Genomic DNA, 23269 nt, shown 5'->3' with positions numbered 1-23269 from the left:
TGACCTCAACAAGAAGGTCCCCAGAATGCAACTTTTTTGCTTGGTAGGAGTGTCCGATCAAATGCTCAAGAACCTTGGCAACAATAAACGGAGACAGCTTGGCGTCAGGGCGTTGATTGTCTTCAGAGTAAACTACAAAAACCTTAACAAAGTGTTCTGTTTCTGGTGCTTTGGCGATGACTTGTTCAGACAGGGCCGTTTGGATGCCTGCCTATAACCGGGTTTAGAGAGAGAGGGAGCCATAAGAGGCGGAAAGTGTTCAAAGCCTGTGGTGTGCCGCCCACCACGGAGCCCAACAAGGGAGTAGTTAACGGACCATAACAAAAAGGGCTTTGCTGGAACCGTTAGACCATTAGCACTGCCCAGGTACTATAACCAAGTGGGGTTTTGGACGAGGAGTTTGTCGCCACCCAAGCTTAGCCCTTGGCGCCAAAGGAAATGAAAAAGGAAAGAAGAGAAATGAGAAGAGTGAAAAGAAGGAGAAGACAAAGGTAAAAGAAGGGAGGGGATAGTAGAAGTGGCGACTGACTGAATCATCCTGGTCGGGCCAAGCCAGGACACCCGTCTACGGGAAGCGGGGGCCGAAGTGGTGTATTGCCTCACCCGGGGGGCCCCGAAGGGTCCAAACCTACCCCGGGTTCGACTCAACCACCAGGATGCCCTTTTCCCCGGACACGGGAAAGCCACGCACAGCCAGACGTGGGCGGGCGAACCCGCACGGCTCGGGGTCCGTGGTGACGCCACTCACCAAACACCTGCTTACACAGGTGCCCCCTGCGGGGTGTGATATGATAATGTACGCTAAAGGTGCAACAAGCGATAGTGCCTAGGCGACTTCCGGAATGTAAATTGAGGTAAACAGCGCATAATATATCTGTCCTCTACATGTATTTATGTTTCTACTGGCAGTGCAACATTTCTGCCTGACTTTTCATAAACTTAAAGGGGCACTGACACATCAAAATCATTTTTTTATTATCCGAAACGATTGAAAACGATGCCGGGACATCACCCTCAAAATCCGAACCTTGGGAATTCAGTATTTGTGAAGTAAAAAAACAATTTCCAAATTCCAAAGCGCGAAACACATGTACGACGAAACCGTCCGATCCGACGTGCGAACTGCCGGAATGACCTTGGGGAGCGAGGGTTTTCGTAGCACCGGAGGGCGTTGAAAACCCTCGCCTTCGACTGTCGTATTACCTGATCGGACGGTTTCGTCGTACATGTGTTCCGCGCTTAAAAAGAGAAAAAAAAAATTCCCTCCCCCTCTCGCCTGCGTGTCCTCTGCTCCGCCGAGTGGGCAGTACCTAGCATCCGGCTGGCGTACAAACTCTGTTTAAAATCGCGTCATTTTGGGAATTTTTCTTCTTCTTCTTTATTTGTTTTACGAATATCTTCCGCATGGGGGGCAGAGATAAAGGCACAAGTGCCCCCCAACAGTTCAGCCGTGGCAAAAAAGATGAGGGTGTCACATGCAACAACATTGCGACTAAGCAGAAAATACACATGCACTCTGGAAGCCGCAATCACAGGATCGCACAAGCCAGGCAAAGCGCACAATCAATGACAACAAAACAAGGCAAAAAAGCATTGTGAAGATTAGAATATACGCAGGCAATCAGTTGAAATAGTAAAACCGCTTGCGTGACACATCACTTTATGAACATATTAACGTTGGACTTCAGCAAAGTAATGCATGCTGTACGCAGTAAAAGGCGACAAAATAAAACAACAACAAAGAAATATACACTCAGGTAGGTCACTAATATAAAGCTTTGACCAAAAGAAAATAGTGGTCTAAATTCATACACATAGAGATCACGAATAAGATAAGTTCAGAAACTAGAAATGGAAAAAGAAAACTTCACAATGAAAATCTATAGCACCACCAACCAGAAGCGTTCTGCACTTACTTTTGAATTTATAGAAAGTTGTGTTATAGTTTATGTTCAATTCTGTATTGTTAAGAACTTTAATTATTTGAAAAGTTAGTTTGTCGGCCGTAATTTGTTCTTATGGTGGGCATTTTTATCTTTGGATCTCGAAGCGTATATGCGCTCACGCTGTTTGTTGGGGTGGTGTGCAGTGCGTTTTTATGTATCCATTGTAACAGTTTAAAGTAGTAAATCTGGTCAGCCTTGAGCATATTATATTTTACAAAAAGTGGCTGTGTGCTTAAGTTTCTTTTATCACCTCTATAGTTTTCACATATACGTAGTATTCTCTTTTGTAATATAATTATTTTATTGTAGTTCGTAGCTGTTGTTGTTCCCCAGACCAATATACCGTAACTAAGTTTAGAGTAAAATAAGGAATAGTATAACATTTGTTTGAACCAGGTAAGTACTAAGTATTGAATTTCATATAAGCTGCCGGTAACTCGAGATAATTCAGTTTTAAGTTTATTGACATGAGTATTCCACGATAGGTCCTCGGAAAACAAGGCACCTAAAAAATTTTGATCTCTTACTTGCTCTAATAAGGTGTCTTCAAACGTAATATTCATAGAGCTGCAATCTCGTTTATTTACTGGTTTAAAAACTACATACTTAGTTTTACTTGTATTTAAACTTAAACAATTGATTTGTAGCCAATTTGATAGGTTCACGAGGCAGGCATTTGCAGAAGTTTCTAAACACTCTTTTGTAAAGCCAGAGAAAAAATACATTTGTATCGTCTGCATACATTATTAACTGAGGAGAGCCTGGTGTATTTGTTATATCATTAATATATACAAGGAACAACAGAGGCCCTAGGATAGAACCCTGAGGAACGCCGTTTTGTATTTTCAATTTATTAGATGATGGATTATTGACATAAACGTATTGATAGCGATTTGTAAGATAAGATTTGATTAGTTTTAATGCGACACCTAGAACTCCGCAAGTTTGAAGCTTTCCTGGTAGAATATTGTGTTGCACAGTGTCAAAAGCTTTTCGTAAGGCTAGGAATAGGCCAAGTGTATACAACTTATTCTCAATATTTTCAACAATCTTATCTTTTATTTCAATCAGTGCTAGTTCCGCAGACTTCTTTTTCTGAAATCCATATTGAGCCTGGGTTATTATTTTATGCTTCTGAAAAAAAAAAAACTGGTTAGCCTATTATTAATAACTCTCTCAAAGATCTTCGAAAAAAGTGGTAGAACTGAAATTGGTCTATAATTATTTATAGTGGTCACACCGCCTCCCTTGTACACGGGAATAACTTTGGCTATTTTTAACTCATCGGGAAATTCGCCACACGCAAGTGTGATATTTATTAGAAGGGTTAATATTGGGCTAATAATCCTCACGGTGTGTTTGATTGAGTAAGACTTTTATTTCGTCATTCCTAGCGGCAACATTATTTCAAGGGCAGATGCGCAGATTTTGGTATGCCAGTTATCGTGTATTACTATGCTAGAGAAAAAGACCAAGAGAGTCCAATCGCGCTGTTATCTGCGTGCAAATAAAAAAAATAGCGAAAACTGTGTCAGACTGGCCGGTCTCTCAGGCGAAAAGTGAATCCGGTGGCTGTACCTTTTTTACTATACAAAGTTCGTACTGGTGTAGGCCTTTAGCGACCATGACTGGATGTCTGAAATAATAAATAAAAACGTGCTCTCCTGCCGCAATACACGTAGTAGTTAAGGGTAGTACTGCCGGCTGACTCAACTGCTATTTAAGTAACGGAAAAAAAAGATATGCTAGTTGATCATTTGCCGAAATAGAACAACAAAGAGCTCTAGGCTGATTTTGAAGTAGCCATAACTATTCTAAGAACGCGAACCACTTCACAACGAAAGCCACGAGCGAGAGTTCGATGTTCCGTACAGCCCGCCGATACAGCCCAAAGATGGAGAATGGCAGCCTCCAGTTTTGCCGTCTGCTAGCGGAGTCGGGCGCGTGCCCTCTCTCTCGTTTTACCCCGCCGAACCCGCTGCATTTCCCGGATGTATGGAGAGGGCGCTGCTGCCGAACAAAATGGTGCCACCCAGAGAGCGCTAAATGGAATGGTCTATTGCGAGTCGACTTTCTTTCGCACCTCCGCTCCACGCTACAAAGGAAAGCGCCGTGGGCACCGCGACCCGAAGCGAGGAGCGGGGGAGAAGGGCGCCGGCGGACCGGGAAACCGGTTTCTTCGTCCGGTTCCGAGACTCACCGATCATCCTCTGTCCGAGCGCCACCAAGTTTTCCGAGGGAGGATACAAATCCAGAAGGCGACATCACAACGGACTCCGATTTTTGATATTTCAAAAAGAAGGGCCGTAGTGCGTTCGCAGTTGCGTTAAAAAACATGTTTTACGATTGCCGTTATTAAACGTTATAAAAATGTCGGATATAAAGCTCCCAAATTTCATAATTCTTGACGTCGCCAATCAAGGCGAGAAGCGGGAGAGGAAAACGCCAAAAATAAAAAGGCGCGGGCGCGCGCGGAAAATTTTTTTTTCGCGATGCAGATTTTTTTGCGTGTTCATGACTACAACATGCATCGTTTTCGACAAAAAAACGAACAAAATAAAACGACCTTTTGGGTGTCAGTGCCCCTTTAAGATCATAACCCCCAAGGAGTGATAATTCTTTTTATGTGCAGATGCCCCTTAATCTTGGCCGACACGCCCTCCACGTTGGAAGTTTGAAAAGGCTGACTGTAGTATTTTCTAACAAACTTCACTCTTGCCACATTCACGTCTTGATAAACTCACAATCGATGGATAAATAATGCTTTATTTTCTCATATTCTTACCACACCGTCACTTTTCATTCCTCGTCAGCCAAAGTACGGTGGGATGAAGAATTTACAGAGAGTCGCGAAAAGCAAACTAAGGCATGGGGTATTTTTACAAGCTATCCAACTTGGACTAACTTGATATCCTTTCGCAAGATGAAAGCTCGTGCAAGGTATGTGTGTCGCAAAGCAAAACGTGAAATCTCTCAGAGATATGCCTTTCCTATAAATACGTAGTAATACGTCTTCTAAATAAGTTTGGTACAAGACACACAAAGTTAATAGCGCGTACGACGCTTTTATTATTCCAATTTTTGATAGAAATGGGATATGTTCGGATAGCCTTAAAGAACACGCCAACATTCTCGGCGAGTATGCTGAATTGAATTACAGCTCTCAGCATTACTTGCCTATATATCTACAGCATAAAGCAAGGGCAGAAGTCAGTAGACTGAAAACCTCTATGGTGAGCGCGAGGCTTACAATGCCCCTTTCATCTCGCAGGAGCTGAATGCAGTCCTTTATAACTGTAAGCCCACTGCTCCCGGACCAGATGGCATGCATTATTACTTGGTGCAACATCTTCAACCTTCTACGCTCGATGTCGCTTTATATCTTTCTAGCCGCATCTGGCTTGGGGGACACTCCGTTAGCGTGGAAGATGGGAACAATTATACCCCTGTTGTAGCCCCGGAAGAATCCATTATCCGCAGCTAGTTTTATAACTATATCCCTTACAAGCTGCCTTGAGTAAACGCTTGAAGGAATGATTAATAAAAGGATTACGTACTTTTTTAGGCATAAATCGACACATGGATGCAAATCAGTGTGGATATCGTTCATCGCGGTCTAAAGTTTATCGTTTGCTCAGCTTTGAGACGGTTGTGCGCGAGCCATTTATACATAAGCAAAATTGTCTTTCCGTGTTTTTAACTTTGAGAAGGCCTACGACACGGCCTGGCGTTTAAGTACGGTTAGCGACTATACTTCGTTTCACCATAGGTCCGAGCGCGGCCGATGTTATGAGCGGAAGGGCCAATCAAACGGCGCAAAAAGTGCAACGTCATGGCGTGCTCTTTTCACTTGATAGGACAAGCCGGCGGACGAGCACGCACAGAAAGACGGCAAACAACGGCTGGTTCTCTTAGGTGCACAGAACACGCCATGAGGTTTGCCTCTTTCGCTGTTTGATTGGCCCTTCGGATCATAACATCGGCCGCGCTCGGACCGATGGTGAAACGAAGTATAGTATGCACTGCGTATCAGCTGAGGTCGGATGCTTATTAGCATTCAGAGCTATCTAATACCCCTGCCAGACGTCACCTAAAATCGCATTTATGCCAAATGACATACAGTGTACATGTCCTTTAGGTAGTGTCACACGGCAACAAAAATGGAATTTAACCTCAATTTTATTTAAGATAAATTGAGTTTTCCAAACTCATTTACGGCTCGCAAATCGTGCTCTGGTCGGTATCACTAAGCACTTATATGTTACAGAATTTCTAAAAAAATAAAAAAAAAGAAGAAAACGAGGCATATATTTGCGAAAATTATTTTTACTAGTTTTAATTACGAAAATAATGCGTTTAGCGTATAGTTTGCATATAGTTTACGCTCTTAATTGTTTAATCTACTTAAGGCTAAAGTTATCCGTAGGCCTTATGGCTATGAACCTGCCACCTGCTCGCCTCGGTCGGCTCTCGGTTTGTGGGTTTCCGTTGCGCTTCACATTTACGCGATTTTACGATGTCAGAAGGAGCGTCCACCGCGATGAAAAGGCCACTTGTCAACTGTACCGCCCCCCGAAAGACGTGGGCATGCACTCAAACCATGCACTCTAAAAAAAAAAAGATATCACCTTACACCCTCTTGTCCTATATTATACACCCCAATACTTTAGTTCGACGTACAGCGCCCTGTAGCCGAACAGACGGCCCCAAATTTTACGAAGGGCTTGATAGCGGTGCGATGTAACTTTTTAGATTGCTGAAGTATGTATCAAAGACCACATAAAGAAAACAGTGAGTTTTTGCAGTAGAACCAAAAAAGACCCCGATTAAGTTTTTTTTTTTGTACTCAGTAACACGTACATTAGTTGTACGACACGGCTATCAAGCCCCTCGTAAAATTTGGAGCCGTCTGTCTGACTATAAGGCGCTGTACGTTGAATTGAAGTTAGGGGTGTATTATATGGGACAAAGGGTGTAACGATACACCTTTTTACGTCCTTTTTTTTAGAGTGCGTGAGACGAGCGCCTCGAATGTCTTGGGTAGCAGAAGCGGAACGGCAGATTGTGCGCCGGCATACTAGCGTGTCTAGAAGCCCTGGGGTTCTTCAAGACATGTGGCCTTGTCCATCACAACACTCAAACCTCAAGGAAAATGTTTGGGTAAGGTAATTTGATGGTGGGCGTAACCTTCCAAGTCAACAGGACCACGCAAACCAATTAGCGGGAGGGACGGCCGCCCAGTGCTTGTTTTGGGTGTGTGGGCAGCCTCACCCAGGAGCGGACTGCCGAGTGGGCGGCGGGCTGCCGGTCCGGGGACTCGTCGTAGGGGCTGCTCAGCGGCGGTTGCAGGGCGAACAGGTGCGGGTAGAGGCGGTGCACTTCGGAGCAGGACAGCTCCGGCCGCACGAACGAGCTGTCGAAACCACGGCTCAGGCCCCGCTGATCGGTCATCTGGGACGTGAGCTCGGACCTGTCGCACCACGAGAAAGTCTTGGTGAATCGGAGAGCAAAAACTTGCCCTGTGGATCGCGGAGGAGCCGCTAAGACCGCGTTCACACTTGCGGAAAACTCTCTCGCCGCCGACCGAATTTACTCGGCGGAGAAGGACGGCACCGTTCAGATTTGTTTTCCACCCGCCGCGTTGACGCGGCTCCGATCTTTTGCGGATATCGAAGCAGACTGCCCCTGGCTCGACTGGTGTTCGAAAAAATGCTCTCGCAGACTTCCGAGAAATTGCCTCTCTCGGCGATACGAGAAGGCAATAATAAAAGAAAGAGCAAACGGAGACAGCGTGTGTACATAGCGCCCACGCCAATTTTATTCCACGTATATTCTTTGTGGCCACCGTCTCCGTTGCTTCGATGCCTCTTGTCGAACAGTGTCGAATAATTTAGTCTCGATTGGCATTTGTGCCGACACACGATGCCATCGAGACGGTGCCATTTGCAAAACTTGGGAACTCCGACAACTCAGGCGGCAACGCCAACCACCGCAACAACTCGCGCGACTCAACCAGGATGTGACGCCGGCGAGCTTCATTACCTCAGTGCGCTTCGCTTGGCTGCGACGGTGTAGAAACTTTCCCGGCGTCAATTTCCCCGTGGATTCATCTACGAATTCGTAGGTCTGAACGAGCCATAAAAGCTGTTAAACTGCAGACACACAAAAAAACATGACTTTTTTTATTAAATAAAATAAACTTGTATGCCTAAAACAGTGTAATAAATAACATTATTTCTGAAAAAGAAGCTCTCGATTTTTTTTCTCAGGTCGCTTCCATGCATCATCTTGCTGTTAGAATAGGTGTGTTGCAATATGCCTGACCACGCACATCTCTATCGATCCGAGCTTTTGCGTGGCATATGGTGGCACGTTAAAGTTTCAGCGACCAAGTTCACAGGCTTTGCAGAAAGTTCGAATCTGCAGAAGTAGTATCTGACTCGCCTGACGGTGAGTGGTACTTTCCGACTGGCTATACCCAGTCGGAAAGTAGAATACTATAACCGTTCTTTGTATCCTTTCCTTTAGGAACCTTAAAAAAAAAAAATACATTTATAAATTTACTCACAAATCAGTTCAGAACACATTTGAATGTTAACCACCATAACAATCCAATGGCGTCGAGAGCGTTACTCTCAGTGACGACCATTTTGTCGAGAGCGAGCACTGGTGACGACCCCATTCATGACTGGGAACTTACCAGAAAAATTAAGCTATTTAGAATTGATAAACGAAAAAATATAGAACATAAGAATCGACAAAAAGAAAAAGGAAAAAAAAACGATAAAATGATTTGTAAATCGGTAAAAATCCCACCAACCCGCAAAACGGCAATAATGTTTTGCAGAATTGTCACACAACTAGAAAACCCCTAAACATCCCACCACCCTCCAATCGTCTATTTCGTCCTCTAGAGAGTGCTGAAAGTAGTTGGTCTTAGTTTTAAACGTAAACATTTTGGCCGAGGTCTGCCTGGTTGAGAAAAAAGCTTGCAAAATTAATTAAAATTTCCGACCAAATCCTATAGGGAGGTCCCGATGTTTCAAAGCCGTCCCAGCTTTTCCTTCCGGAACGACTATTTACAGATAGTGTACAGCAGCTTGGTTTTCCTTAACGGTGATGTTTTCTTCTTTCACTTTATCAGGTGACTTGGTCGTTTACGTAGAAGGATGCATGGTAATGGTTCGGTGAATCTATTGACATTTTCTGGTGCTGTTTGGTACTGCCATAACTATAAAAAGCAGCTGGCGGAAAGTTCATCCCTTCATTTATTATAGGGGTGTTTGCGAAGCTTATGCAATTGCCATTGTCCTCCCAGTGCTCAGCAACAGCAGTGCGCGCGCGATCGAATTTGCGCACATCCTTTTCGTGTTGTCTATTTTCTTTCCACGACGTTCTTCGTTTCGCCGATGTGGGTGGCAGGGCCCTGCACACGTGGAATCGAAACACCCGGCGCTCTTTCTTTAGAAGGACGATTTTGCGGTCGCGGCATCATATGCCCAAATATTGATACCGGTTTGTGTGACACTCGAATGCCAGCGCTTTGCTAGTCCCTCTCATGTAAGAAAACGCCGATGCGGGTGTTTGGGCGAAGGCGTGGCTGTCCCCTATCTGTAAATAATCGCCCCCAAGGTAAAAGCCGAGCCGGTTTTGAAACGTTGGGACCTCCGTATGGAATTTAGTTCGTAATTTTATTCAAAGTTTCCAAGTTCGATTTAGCAAAGAAAATCTCTAAATCGAAAAGAAGAAGAAAACACTGACCCCAAGTAGTCGCCGATCGGAAGGAGCACCTCGCTGTCGATCAGGCTGCGCGAGTCCAGGCGCGACACCTGCGTGGCGGTCTCCCCCGACGACTCGGCCCGCCCGTCACGTCGACCGAGGTCGCCCTTCGCACGGTTCCTGCGTCACCGCGTCCAAGGTTCGCGAGTGTCGCCCATTTCATTCGCTAAAAGTTGGCGGCATAAATGGACCCTACACTCCGTTTCACATCAGTTCTACGGACGGGCCCAAAAAGGGTTCCCTAAAACTTCATATTTACTCCACCGGATCGGAAAGTTGACTGTGGTTAGAACTTCCAACCGCAAACAACTTTACGATCCGGTGGAGTAAATAGGGAGTTTTAGGGAACCGTTTTTGCCCGTCCGATGCGGTACGATGAGTCCTCCGGTACGCATGCGCATGCGTGAGTCTTCTGTGGTAGCGCATGCGCAGTTCGCACCGGAGGGCTCATCGTACCGTATCGGAAATGTAAAGATGACTCCCTAAAACTCTCTAATAAAGATAATAAACAAAAACACATAAACAAGCCGTAGAACATGGTCCACTATGTAATGCATTTTTGTAATAAATTAGAAAAAAGAAAAACGAATTTTACTTACAAAATAATAACTTACTTCGGTAGTACATTCTAAACACGGATACTCTGAACCAAGAACAGAAAGTAGAAACCTTCTATGTGATAACGCTATTTTACAATTTAGAATGATCCAGTCGAAAAACACATGATCTGGTGGCAGGTTGCAGAGACATCTTTGCATACCTGTATGACCATATTATATACAATGATAAAGTTAAATGGTTAGTACTTTTATATTTCCTTAATAAGGTTACAATCTAATCTGTGTTTCATTTTAGTGCCACTTGAATAGGGATTGTAGTTGCATATCACAAACCTTTGCGCTTGATTTTGAATTCGCTCTAACTCACGTGCATGGCCACTTTGAGGAGCGTCCTAAAGACACAAGCTTGCTTCGAAATTTGTCTGATGAAAGGGAAATGCAATGTTCGTTTCACGCTGCAGGGATGCGCTTTAAAGATTTCTTCGTACAAAATGCAAAGTAGCCTTGGCTTCAACATTATCTGGGTGATGGTTGTTCCATTTTAAGGTAAATGAAAAATAAACCCCGAAATACTTCTATTGCATAAGTATTCCTTTTTTTAGTTGATACATATTCGCCTAATCATTGCATTGAGTACACGTATTTAAACATTTTGATATTAAAGGTAATTTCCCGATGAGCACCCTAGTCCTCCAGCACTTCTAAATCGTTTTGCAGGATACGAGCGTCCCCTTCATTTTCAACAATTCGGTACGCTGCGCAATCATCTGCAAATAGCTTTATAAGCTAATGTACGTTTGCGAAAATGTGACCAATAAATCTAAGAACTATTAACTGCCCTAGTGCGCTATCCTTTGCAGCCCCGGAAGTCACGGGCACAGGTGTATCGTTCTCGAGAGAGCAACACGAGTACACTGACTCCGTGAGAAGAGCGTTAACTGTGTCAGTTTAGTTTGTTGTGTTTAGAATCTGTTTTTCCTTCGAGTCTCACCTCAACATTAGGAGAACGATGCAGCACAAGAGGAGAAGCAGGAGGGCACAGGCAATCGAAACAGATATTACCACTGCGACCCTTTTCCAGACAACCGGAATATCTGAAAGTGTGAAGAAAAAAAGCCGTTTACAACTCCCTCTAACGCCGAATTAGAGCGCAGCTCTTGAGGAGGAGGAAGGAAGGGTACTGAGGGTCACGTGTTCTCGGGATGGGGGGGGGAGCGGTCACGTGACCTGGGGGAGGGGTCACGTGACCTCGGAGGGGGGGGGGGTCACGGGACCTTGGGGGTCAAGTGACAGGGGGCACGTGACCTCGCGGGGGGTGGGGGTCAGGTCACCCACCAATGTCACGTGACCTCGGGGGGGGGGGGGGGGCTCACGTGACCTCACGGTTACGCCGACGGCGACGCCGCTCAAGCCGGAAACGGGCGCCTAAGGCCTGGTTCACACTTACAGCTAATCCACTGCCGCCGAAGCGGAATCGGCCGCGGGAATGCACAGTGGACGCTACGCCCGGAGGCCGAATTCTTGCAGATTCGCCCGCCGATTCGCAAGTGGGAACCAGGCCTAAGAGCTGCGCTCTAAAACTCGCCGGCGGCACTCCAATGTGAAGTGTTTTCGTAAAACACACCGATGACGTGACTCTTCCCGTACTAAATGGTTACATTCACAGGTGTGATTTTTTGCGCGTTAACCTCACATAATTTTATACACGGTAAACTGACAATAAAATTCGTGCCATTATTTTCATAAAACACATTTTAGGGTATTTTTCTGTTAATATGTACGCTGCAGTTTTGGTTATCATGCTTAGTGCCTCCTCAAAAAAATGTTAAAAGATTTTTTGAATGTCACGGATGTTTCACGTGGGTTCTTTCGCTCCCCCAGAAGGTGCTCGCAGTGGTCAAATACTAAGACAGCATCCCCATTTCCCCCAGAAAAAGATAAAAATATAATTTGGCTGGCAATGTAAAGTAACCTTGAAACATATTGAATCTACCCAAAACTGTTTTTCTAAAAATGCATATGTCATTCCTTAGGAAACTCCAGTCCCGAGCAAATGATCCATGCTAAACATGCACCAGCTAGATTGGCGCATGTGTAATATGGTGACCGAAGATGGCACCCTCGCTTTTTCTTCGGTAACGTTCAAACTTTGAAACTTGTACCGTTCCAGTTTCTTTTTAGTTTGGGTTATTCATATTTAAACCAGCCGCCTCGGTGGCTCCGAAGCAAAGCGCCGGTCTACGGATCCCCAGGCAGGGGGTTGGAATTCCGGCCGAGGTGCCCGCAATCTAACGGAGGCTTATTGCGGAGAAGGCGCCCGAGCTTTCGGTTCCACACCAAAAGATACCCAGGTGGTCCAAACTAATCCCCAATCCTCCTCTGGGGCGTGCCGGATGCCCGTCGTTTGTTTGGCACGTGAAACCCCCAAATTTGATTTGACATATTGAAGCAGCGCGACTAGATACGGACGAAGAGAAAGAAAGTGTGGAGAACACGAGCGCTGACTAAACCCTGACTGGTTTTAGTTTTTGAGAAGCAAGAAAAACCTACATACACAACCCCCTACTCATGATGGACTGCGCCTGCAGTCCATCAACGAGAAAGGTGTCATCGGTTCTACACTGTCGATCGGCCATCCCACGATCTAAAAACACCACCTCACTACCTAACAGTGCCAAAAGAAGCCTGACTCACACATGTTGATTCTTCCTTTTTATCTTTTGTGCCTCAAATATCTCTCGCGCTTGTTTGTTTCTGTGTTTGTAGAACACGACAGCTTTTTCTAGGAGCGGCTTGCGGATGCGGTCTCTGCAATCTAGTGCCAACTTGGAGGAAGTGGTTCCTGCTGAAGAAACGCGGTGCTCTCTTGTAATGCTCTTACAGGGGCACCCTTAGCCGCAGTTAAGTGGGACTGGGGCCAGACTTAGATTAAGGGTGTCCGCACAACTACGGTATAGTTGGCAGTAACGGAAACCATACTTAAGCATAACTGCGGTTCAGGATACCCGTCGGGCATCCTTAACCTCAAGTGGGACCTCAGTCACACTTAACTGCGGTGAAGGGCGCCCGTGTGACTAGGGTATTAGACGGATATTGAGGCACAGCCCCGTGGGTGCAAAAGTATACTTCCTCGCAGAACAAAGGTATCTTGCAGGACAAAGGTATCCCATGCACCCTCTTGGTGCATGGCACAAACTCGGTGCAATGTTCTATGGTACAGCCACTTTCTCCCGGCATTTTATCCGTGCTCACGCTCACTGCCGAGAAAATCCTGGTAACTTGTTCCGTGCTAAAAACACCACTTCGACCCCGTCTCTCGAGCCGGCTCTTTCAAACTCGTGCGATATGCTGTGAGCGTAGGGAACAATCGCCACATTTTTCCTGACCTTACCTGCTACCCTCCCCCGTATTGCCCCAACGTGGGTTGGGGTGGTACGGAGGAGAGTTTTTAAAAACGTTGGGGTTTTAAATTTTAAGCGGTTAGAGTTTTAATGCGAAACCATTAACTGTCCTATGGAGCGAACAGGCGTTATCTGCTTTTGAAGCCGCGTCAAACAGCCCCTAAACTCCCCTGTCCCAATGGAGTGAAGCCTGTTGTCTGTAGCGGCGATTTGATGAATAGGCTCCCATTGGCTGGCGTGCGTCACTGTTTCAAGGAACGAATTTCCCATTGGCAGCCCCGCGGCGTAGTTCCAAGGAAAGCCACCCCACAGAGAAGCCCTCTCTATGGCGACGCAGCGGCCCGACTGCCGGAAAGAGGGAGCGTCTGGCCACAGAGCCAGCACCCGGGCGGACTCCTATGAGGCTGCACGGCCGAGCTCAGCGCCGCTCGGCCATTTCACGAGGACGCGCGCTCGGCCGTCGGCCGCAACCTCAGCAGTAGCGAAACGTGGCCGTCCACGCCAGACGAACTAAGGAAGCGGAAGAGCGAAATTCATGCTTTCGCGTTCACAACTTATAAAAAGTGCTTAGGTGTCCTCGGAACTTTTCTCTTGTATTTTAAATGGCATTTCTATAATTTAAATTAGCATTATGTGATTAAAATCACTTTACCCTAAAATAATGATTTCTGCTTTTGAGCTCGCGTACACCGTGCTAGTTGCACAGCAACAATGATATTTATTTGGGTTTTTAAAGGCGCAAGGTGGCGGTATGGTCTGAAACGAAAAGCATAAGACACAATACTGGCAGATGCAAGATCAATTTTAAATTTATTACTCAAACTGTCTCTCTGTGACTGTTTAGGGGTTATCGGTGGTCAGTGGGTTAGCGCACCTCAACCCGGAGCACGTGTAGCGAAAGCTAGCACTGCAGAATCCAGGGTTTTTGGGTTCTATTTCCACCACTGTCCGTTTCAATAAGGGGTTTTATATACCCCCCCCCCTTTTAAAAAAAGTAACAAAATGTAAAAAAACTATAAAATTAACAAGTGATTTCTGTTTACAAATAACAGTTAAGGTAAAACCAAGACAAGCCGGCTAAAACAAAAGACAGTCTAAAACTTGTATAAATATGGCTAACTGTGTTTAGCCCAAAAATATCCAATCCGTAGCGCTCTAATTTGGTGTTAGTTCTCGGATTGTTTTTGGCGTTCGTGTGCCGCGTCGACCGTCTGTCGTCGAAGATTTAGGCCTTCAAACATGCCGAATTCGAGACGAAGACGGGCGAGTCAAGTCTGCGAGCAGCTGCCTTGTTAGGATCTGAGGTGGAGCGACTTGGAAGCATTTGAAGACTTGTTTTTAAACTACAGGTGACGTGCCACCGGTGCCACAAACGCCCGGCCGATCGAGCCAAGGAAATCCACTCGAAGTAGTAGCGAGACGTTACCATGTTAGCGGTTACCATGTCTCATTAGGCCGAGAAACGGCCAGAATCAAAAGACGATATTTAAGACAGGGAAAGCTCGCCGCCCATTCTTTGTGATTTGAGCGAAATAAAGCGAAGCGAAAGCCGTCTGCAGCACTCACTGGCAATGAACGTGACTAATACGGCAGCGACCATGACGCATTTGCTCCAAAGCGAGCTGAAAGGGCGCCGCCATGTTTGTCGATGCATCCCGGCCTCAAGCAAATAGGGGGCCCCACGCTTTTTTCGAATTTTACGTTAGGGGCGAGCGCCGACCCAGAACCCCAGAACGCAGTTTGGGTTCGACGCGTACGCAGTGGTGAGCCCCTTTTTTCTAGGGGCGCAAGCTTTGGAATCCCTTATTTTAAAACTATATCTGATATGGGTGAGCATCGTACCGGCGTGCGGTCGTGTATCACGACTGCCTGTTGCAGGTTAAATACCCCATACTGGCGGTCGTACTCCACTGGCTAAATTTCTCATCTACAGCTTAGACATCTCACGCCCATTAAAGAGACACTGAAATAAACAAGAAAACTTTTATTACGGGCTTAAATGGGGCAGGACTTTTTTTCTACATTTTCGTGCAAAAAAAAATTGCGCAATATTTACAACGTTAGGTACAAACTATGTGGAGTTCACCACCCGCTCTAGGCCCTGCCCGCAGAACGGTGGCCCCGCCCATTACTACTGGTTTAGCTTGGCTGCTCGGCTGAGCCAACACCACCTAGGATAATCAAAGCCTCCGCATCGACTCCTCTCCCTTCATGAAACGTCATCACAGTCCGATCGCGCTAACCCGGTTATTGGGGCCGAGTCCGACCTTCGACGCGCTGATTGAACACGAGCCCCGGCTGAACACTGACGCAGCATTCGTGTCCAATCTCAGGCCTCGATCGATCTGACCGTGATGAAGGTGCGGAGGCTTTCTGCTTACCTAGGGGCTGTTGGCTGAACACGTTCGCAAGCCTGATGTCTCCACGTCGTGACGACCGGTGCATCTGTAGTCTGCCGTTTGACGCCATCTGCTGGTGCGGGCAGACGCGCGCTTGCGTCCGTCTGCCGTCGCTATAATTGCGTCCGTCCGCTATTCCGCCCGCGCCTAAATCCGTCTGCGACGATCGCAAGACACGACTACGAAACGGCGTTCTAGCGTTCTATTATGCAAGAGCCACGGACTAATACTGGCGTCTGTCACCGTCTGTCTATGTGCGGTAAATAGCGACCTGAAGAACAACATTAGGGTTGCGATGCGGGCTAGTTGGTTTATATACTTAGTAAAATCGACACAACGTACAAAATACGAAAACGATGTAGAGAGGTGTACACAAAAGAAAGGTCCTCGCACAGCGCTTGTTTTGTGCCCACCTTTCTACTCTGTTTTCGTTTTTTGTGTGCTGTGTCCCTTTTACTGCGAAATAACTAAATTAAATGAAATATTCTTGTTTTCTTTCATAGCCTCCGCGAGCAGAGTGAGCGAGCGTCACGAAGAACAATTAAAACGCGATCTAAAAATATTCGGCAGTTTGATACTTTAGACCCATGTTACAGATAAAAAAAACCAAGACGCAGGATGGCCAAAAAAAACAACAAAAAAACCGCGTTTTCCGTGTAAGGCTTGTCAAATTATGGGGCGCTGGAGAAATGCAGCTTTCTGCGTTAAGTCCTTATTTAGAACTCTTTTTGTTCGCCTTCCGCCCATTGAAAAGCATGCGGGAAGGGCCTTAGATCGCACCTGGTATCGCTGCGCCGCAGCGTTCTTCCGCAACATAAAGTTCGTCTGGTTTCCTCGCCGTCACCATGGCAACGAACGCCGAATGAATGGAAGCACGCACGGTACCGCCGCATAAAGCCAGCAACAGCTGACGCCATTTTTCGAACGCCGTCTGCTAGCCAAAGCCAAACGCGGGGTGTCAGATCAATACCACCTAGAAGACAAGGCCTGCGCATGACGTTTCTTTAGTAGATCCCCGACCCGCCCCAAGCGGCAAATACCCCGAAGCTTGACGAGAGTAGGGGCCGCGTCGCAACTACGTCGCATTCACTTGCGGCCGCAGCTGTGTGCGTGACTGCTGAGCGCGAGCTGATAGCGAGCTTCCAGTGCATTTGCGTCGTGCACGCGAACGCTCCCTCGGCCAGGAGCGCGAGCTAGCACGCGCTCCTGGTTTTGAGACGCGCATTTCTAGCGCGCGCGCTCCTTCTGCGGTAGAACGGTTCGAAGCAGCTACCCGAGGTATAAACAGCGCCCTCGAAAATGGCGTCCAGTGTCAGCGTCCAGCGTCGCTTTTCAGCCCTTCGCGCAGCAGTAAGGCAATTTCGCTCATGCATTTGACGCTCCACGTGAACGTCTAACTTCATCGTATGCTATTTGCAAGAGACACTCGGCGTGAGCATCTATTTCATTATCTGTTACACAAACCACTGAAGCAGGCGATGGAGCAGACGATGTAGCAGACGATGTTGCTCATCCGGGCTAGCTAGGGGGCGCTGAGGGGATCTACTAGTGATGACGTTTAGAGGAGGAAACGCGCAGGCCTTGTGTTATAGGTGGTATTGGTCAGATCAACCGCCTTCGCCGGTGCGCCGCTGGCAAAGACAACGAAGCTGAGACACGCCGACGGCGAATGGGCGAGCAACAGTACCGCGAGACGACTGCAACGGCGGCATTTATTGGGATTAAAGGCGCGAAATAAGCAAGGACAAATATTATTTGAATCATAAAACGCGATATCCAGGTTGGGGCCCCATACCTTTGCTGGGTCTTTCCTTTGAACTTTTTACAGACACACGAGGTGCCGCATTCAGAAAAGAGCTCCAATTGCAAAATATGGGGGCACTGAAAAGGGCCGTTTAGACCGCTACCAGAACTTATAACTCACGTAACGAGCACTTGACAAGCGGTTGGCGCACAAGTCGCCTTTATGCACGCAGGTGAGCGACGGGCTCAGCGCAGCAGATCGCTCGAAGTCACCGGGGCCGTCAGAATCCTCGCCCTGCCTGCGTCGGGGCTCTAGATTTTGGCGGCCACGGCGACGAACGACTGGAATCTATCAGTGTTTCCGGGCGCCTTCTCTCTCCTCCAAAACACGAACTTTGGAAGGTGACCAGTGAAATGGTGGCTCTCGCGCCGTCCAGATGGAAGAGTTTTTGACGGGTGACGGCGGCGACAGCCTCTAGCTAGCCGCGCGGGCAAGAGGCAAAGTAAACTGCCACCGTCTGGCGTTTCGTGTTCGAGTGCAGAGGGTCACGTGGTATGCCGCCGGTGTATTTCTGGTTGCCGGTTCCGTTGGCTCGGTCTCGCCGGCGATTGACCACGCGAATTCACCATCAAGCTGTGACCGAGAAGCCGCCTTAATCTCCCCTTCTATTAATCGCGCGGGTGAGGAGGATAAAGGGGGGAGGAGGACGGGAGAGGAGGTGGGACGAGGAAGCGGAATGCGCCAACTGTACTTCGCCTTCTTAGAGGGACGATGAACCGAAATTTAGATTTCAGAAAACAGTGCCGTAGTGCCGGCACGCTACAATTCCTACAACACTACTCATAAGGCGATATCTCGAATGGACGGCCGTATTTCTGGAAAAATAGGTCGAGATTGAACGAGGCCGACGAGGCGCGTGACGTAGAGATATCTCATTTCTTCCTCTCTTCGCTTCGCCCCCGCGATGCGGAGAAGACGCGATGCCATTTCCTCTCCTTCTCGGCTCTTCTCGGATAAACAAGACGTCCACATATCTGTCAAATGCGCCTCTTTTTTTTTTTTTAGAAAATACGGTCATCCGTTCGAGATATCGCTGTATGAGCGGTGTTTTGGTGTTTGTAGCATCCCGTTGCACGCTTTTGCCGTCGTGTTTTGTGGAATCCAGATTTCGGTTCAGGCTCCCTTTAACCCTTTCCCTACCATGGACGACCTGAGCTCGTCCGCACTGTTTGTACCGCTCCTCCCGAAGACGAGCTGGGCCCGTCCACGTTGATTCGGGCTCCAATACGCTACCATGGACGAACTGGGCTAGTCCACGTGTTTCTAGTGAGCTTTGCCGTGGATAGATGGCACTACACGGTAAATTTCTGAATTTGGCAGAAAAGTGTTTCAGCGCAGGCAACAGGGGATTTAAAAATGGCGACGTCAACTTTTGGACTTCTGGTCGCTGCGCTCGTAGTGACGATTTTCCTCAAAATTGGGGCGAAAACGAGGATATTGTGACGTCTCTTCAGATTCAGAAGACGAGGAAATGAATCTTTCATCGAACAGCGAGAGCAATGCAACTGAGTTACTGGATTTGAGCTCAGACGACTCCGATTTCGATGAGGACATCGTGTCGGCATGGGCTAGAATCAATGTAGAAAATCTCCCTTCAGCCCCTCCACGTTTTGCGTCCACTTTGCGTGCAATGTGATGTGAACTGTCTGCAGTACTGCTACGCCCGGCCTGAACGTCCATGTGCAAGGTGATGAGAACTGTCTCTGGTAATGCAGTGAAGCGGAACTTTAGTCCCTTGTTCTTTTGTAGTGTGATCAAAGATTTCTAATACAATAAATATTTTGGAATTTGTTTTTGGCCTTTGTATTGCATATTAAATTTTCAGAGTACATAAAAAAATTCGGTATTTTCAAATCGTTTGATTTTCAAAATTTTTGCGGTAGGCAAAGGGTAAAGAAACCCTAAAAAAAAAGTGTTTATTTTTTTTTTTGGAGCGCAGTTTTTAGGCGTTTGTTTCCGGTTTGAGCGGCGTCGCCATCGCCGTCGGCGTAACCGTAACGCATCGGCGTAACCCGTCGGCGTGACGCGTGGGCGTCAGCATAACCGCGCGGTGCATTATGGGAGCGTCCCATAATGCACCGCGGTGACGCGCGCGTTGCATTATGGGACATTTTCCATATTGCACCGCGCGGGAGGGATAAAGGGGGGAGGAGGAGGGAGGAGGAAGAAGCAGGAGGAGGAGGAGGAGGGAGAAGGCGAGGAGCAGGGGAGAAGTAGATGGAGGGAGGAGGAGAGGCATGCCGTCGCCTTCGTACCCTACCCTCCTCCTCCTCAAGAGATGCGCTCTAATTCGGCATTACAGGGAGTTGTAAACGTCCTTCATTTTTTAACAGTGTGTTTGGGACACACGTGTCGAGAAATTAATTTGACGCGAAGAAAAACTTTTTTAGACCAAACTGATGGTGCGAGACGGGACTTTGTCGGCAGTCACCTCCGTTCCACTTCTTTTCTCTCTCGGCATTTTGGGCGCGTGGAGGAAAGGTGGATCGGCTTGGCCATCGCGTTGAGGTGGAGAGAGCATATGAGCATCTTCATGACGTAGAAAGAGAGTATGACCATTCCGTGACGTCATGGACTTTGCGCGCAAAATTTAAAATAAATATCGCGCCGTCAATATTGCAATGCATTTTTTTCGCATAAAATTACTTTTTTTTTTTGGTACGCGTGTCCAACCAGACTGTTAAAAAAATGTTTTCTTTCTCTTCAGAGGTTTTCTAAGAGTGCAGGGGAAGCTCCTTCCACCTCTTTCCACTTTAGCAAAGGGAACGCTGGAGAGAAAGCGACCTTCTCTTCAGCGTTCGCTCTGCTAAAGTGGAAAGAGGTGAGAGAAGCTTTTCCTGAACTCTCAACCTGCCACCAACTATTGATGGTAAAGACGCCCAAATCTCTACAAAATGATTTTGCGTACGAACCAATCCGGAGAGACGTTGATGCTACGAGAGTTGTAAGGCATTCACCTGATTTCACGCACGAGTTTTCCTTCTGGAGTTTGAATCCCACCGGACAGCTGCAGAGGCCGTTGATGCATGCCGCTAACATTGCCGAGCACGCCTTGTCATTCGTACAGTTCTCCCCCAGCTTCCGCCCTGCGGACATAAAAGAAAACAACCCCATAGTGCTCAAAATAAAAGTTTAAACTTTCACGGGAAAGGCATCACGTTTCATATTTAGTGGCCTTTGCAAAACGAACATTTCTTGCTTCAAACGTTTTCTCCCCAACTGTACAATTGCTCCTTCTCTCGACTTTCCCGTGCAGTTTAACCGTTCGTACATCCGAACAAGGAGATAACGTGCCGGGGTCATTAGGATAATTTATTAAAATAGTTGACTAACAGTTAAGTTGGATCATTTTGCGCATGGAGTTTACCAGGCAATGGTAATTATACGGGAAACCAACTCATACGAATTACAAAAACAAACAAGCAATATGTTCGATATCTTAAAAGAAAAAGATGAAAGACGTTTAATGAAAAAACGGTTAAAGTGCAGGCGAGCTGGTGGATATTTACCATGATGGAACTTAACCCGAGACTGGGGTAGAAACAGAAACTTAAAAGTAGAAGGGACAGAGACAAGTGAAGAAGAGAACGTCTCAAACGCAGCTAAAAGATTTATTTAGTCCCACATCCTTATATACTCACAACCACAAGGTCACCCAAACACTCAACACGCCCCTTTCAAAGGCACAACACACCAAAAAAAAAGAAAAGATCCAAAGACAACAATGCAAAGGGACGCCCCTCAAGCAATACTACGAACAGGGGCAAACCATCCACTTGTCCGAAAAGGGAAAAATGAAAAGTTTTTCTTTTCGGACAAGTGGATGGGTTGCCCCTGTTCGTAGTATTGCTTGAGGGGCGTCCCTTTGCATTGTTGTCTTTGGATCCTTTTTTTTTTTTTTTGGTGTGTTGTGCCTTTGAAAGGGGCGTGTTGAGTGTTTGGGTGACCTTGTGGTTGTGAGTATATAAGGATGTGGGACTAAATAAATCTTTTAGCTGCGTTTGAGACGTTCTCTTCTTCACTTGTCTCTGTCCCTTCTACTTTTAAGTTTCTGTTTCTACCCCAGTCTCGGGTTAAGTTCCATCATGGTAAAGACGTTTAAATTTTTTTGTAATGCCGAATTAGAGCACAGCTCTTGAGGAGGAAGACGAGGGTAGGGTACGGAGGCGATAGTCACGTGTGACGTCACGTGACGTCACGAGGGTAAACTTTTCCCGCTAAATTTAGCCAAAACATTTCTCCGCTAAACTTATCGGAAATATTTTCCCGCCAAATTTAGTGGAAAAATTTTCACGGGTTGAGTACGTCACGTGTGACGTCACGAGGGAAACATTTCTCCGCTAAATTTAGCGAAAAATTTCAAGGCTAAATTTAGGAGAAAACTTTCCCGCCAAATTTAGAGGGAAAATTTTGCCGTCGTGACGTCACACGTGACGTCACGTGCGACGTCATTATGGGAAACGTCCCATAATGCAACGCGCGGTTACGCCGACGGCGACGCCGCTCAAGACGGAAACGGGCGCCTAAGAGCTGCGCTCTAAAATCATTATCGTGTTTCGCGTTTTCGTCCCTGAATTTGGCAACTGAATGCATACGCGCCACAAGCCTCGCCCATAACGAGGCGCTAAACCGCCCGTATTGAAGCGCTTCTGAGTACGCAACTCTAACACTCGCAGATAGCGAGTTTTAGAGTAGTCCACTCAAAAGCTTCGCGCACGTAATGAAATAGCGTCGGCGCCACTGCGCGTACGTTGAGCCCCAATCGCGTTATTGATTGCCGCATGGCGACTACGTAATGTTTTTTTAGAACAGCATAATTGTGGGTACGCTACTCTAAAACTCGCTAAGACTTCTCATAGATCGTTTCCTCCGTCCGTCAAGGCTCTCCGCAACGAGGGCCCAGTTAACATGCATGCGCGTCGCTACCCTTGTGCTCAGAGTTCCGGTGGTCGTACTAGGTTGCGGAGAGCTCTGTGGGATGGCGGAAACGATCTACAAAAAGTTCTTAAAACGAGGGGCATTAATAAGAGCGCCCCTCTTCTGCACGTCATTGGAGTCGGGGCTAACGGCGTTTCATACGGCGTTTTAGCAAGATATTTTATTTAGAGATAATAATTCGCATGTCGTAAAGGGTAACAACAAGGTATTGCAAAAATGCGTTTAGTTTGGGTAGCTAAAAAACAACAACAACAAAGCCGCCGGAGCTCCCTTTTATGGTGTTAGAAATATCTCGAGTCTTAAACTTCTTGACCGACCGCACCTTCTGCCTGATCTCATTCTGCGTTACTATATGCGTTGAAAAGATTCTAAACACAAGTCGGTGAACAGCATAAAGCGGTTTCACACTACGTATTTCGGGTCGAAACCTTGCAGTATGTCA

General features: G+C 46.8%; 1 protein-coding gene across 1 annotated transcript in view; it reads right to left on the bottom strand.

Moving 5' to 3' along the window:
• Positions 1–11272: 11272 nt before the first annotated feature.
• Positions 11273–23269, bottom strand: part of LOC121047486 — a 46207-nt gene continuing 34210 nt past the window's right edge. Inside the window, exons 3-4 of the mRNA XM_042291561.1 lie at positions 20847–20975; positions 11273–11379 (exon numbers count right to left, since the gene is read on the bottom strand). Of these exons, the coding sequence (XP_042147495.1) occupies positions 11273–11379; positions 20847–20975 (236 nt within the window). The remainder of the gene's footprint in view (positions 11380–20846; positions 20976–23269) is intronic.

This window comes from Ixodes scapularis, unplaced genomic scaffold (assembly GCF_016920785.2).
Source record: "Ixodes scapularis isolate PalLabHiFi unplaced genomic scaffold, ASM1692078v2 PGA_scaffold2__306_contigs__length_199485367, whole genome shotgun sequence".
Taxonomy (NCBI): Eukaryota; Metazoa; Arthropoda; class Arachnida; order Ixodida; family Ixodidae; genus Ixodes; species Ixodes scapularis.
This window is presented reverse-complemented; position numbering and strand designations above follow the sequence as displayed.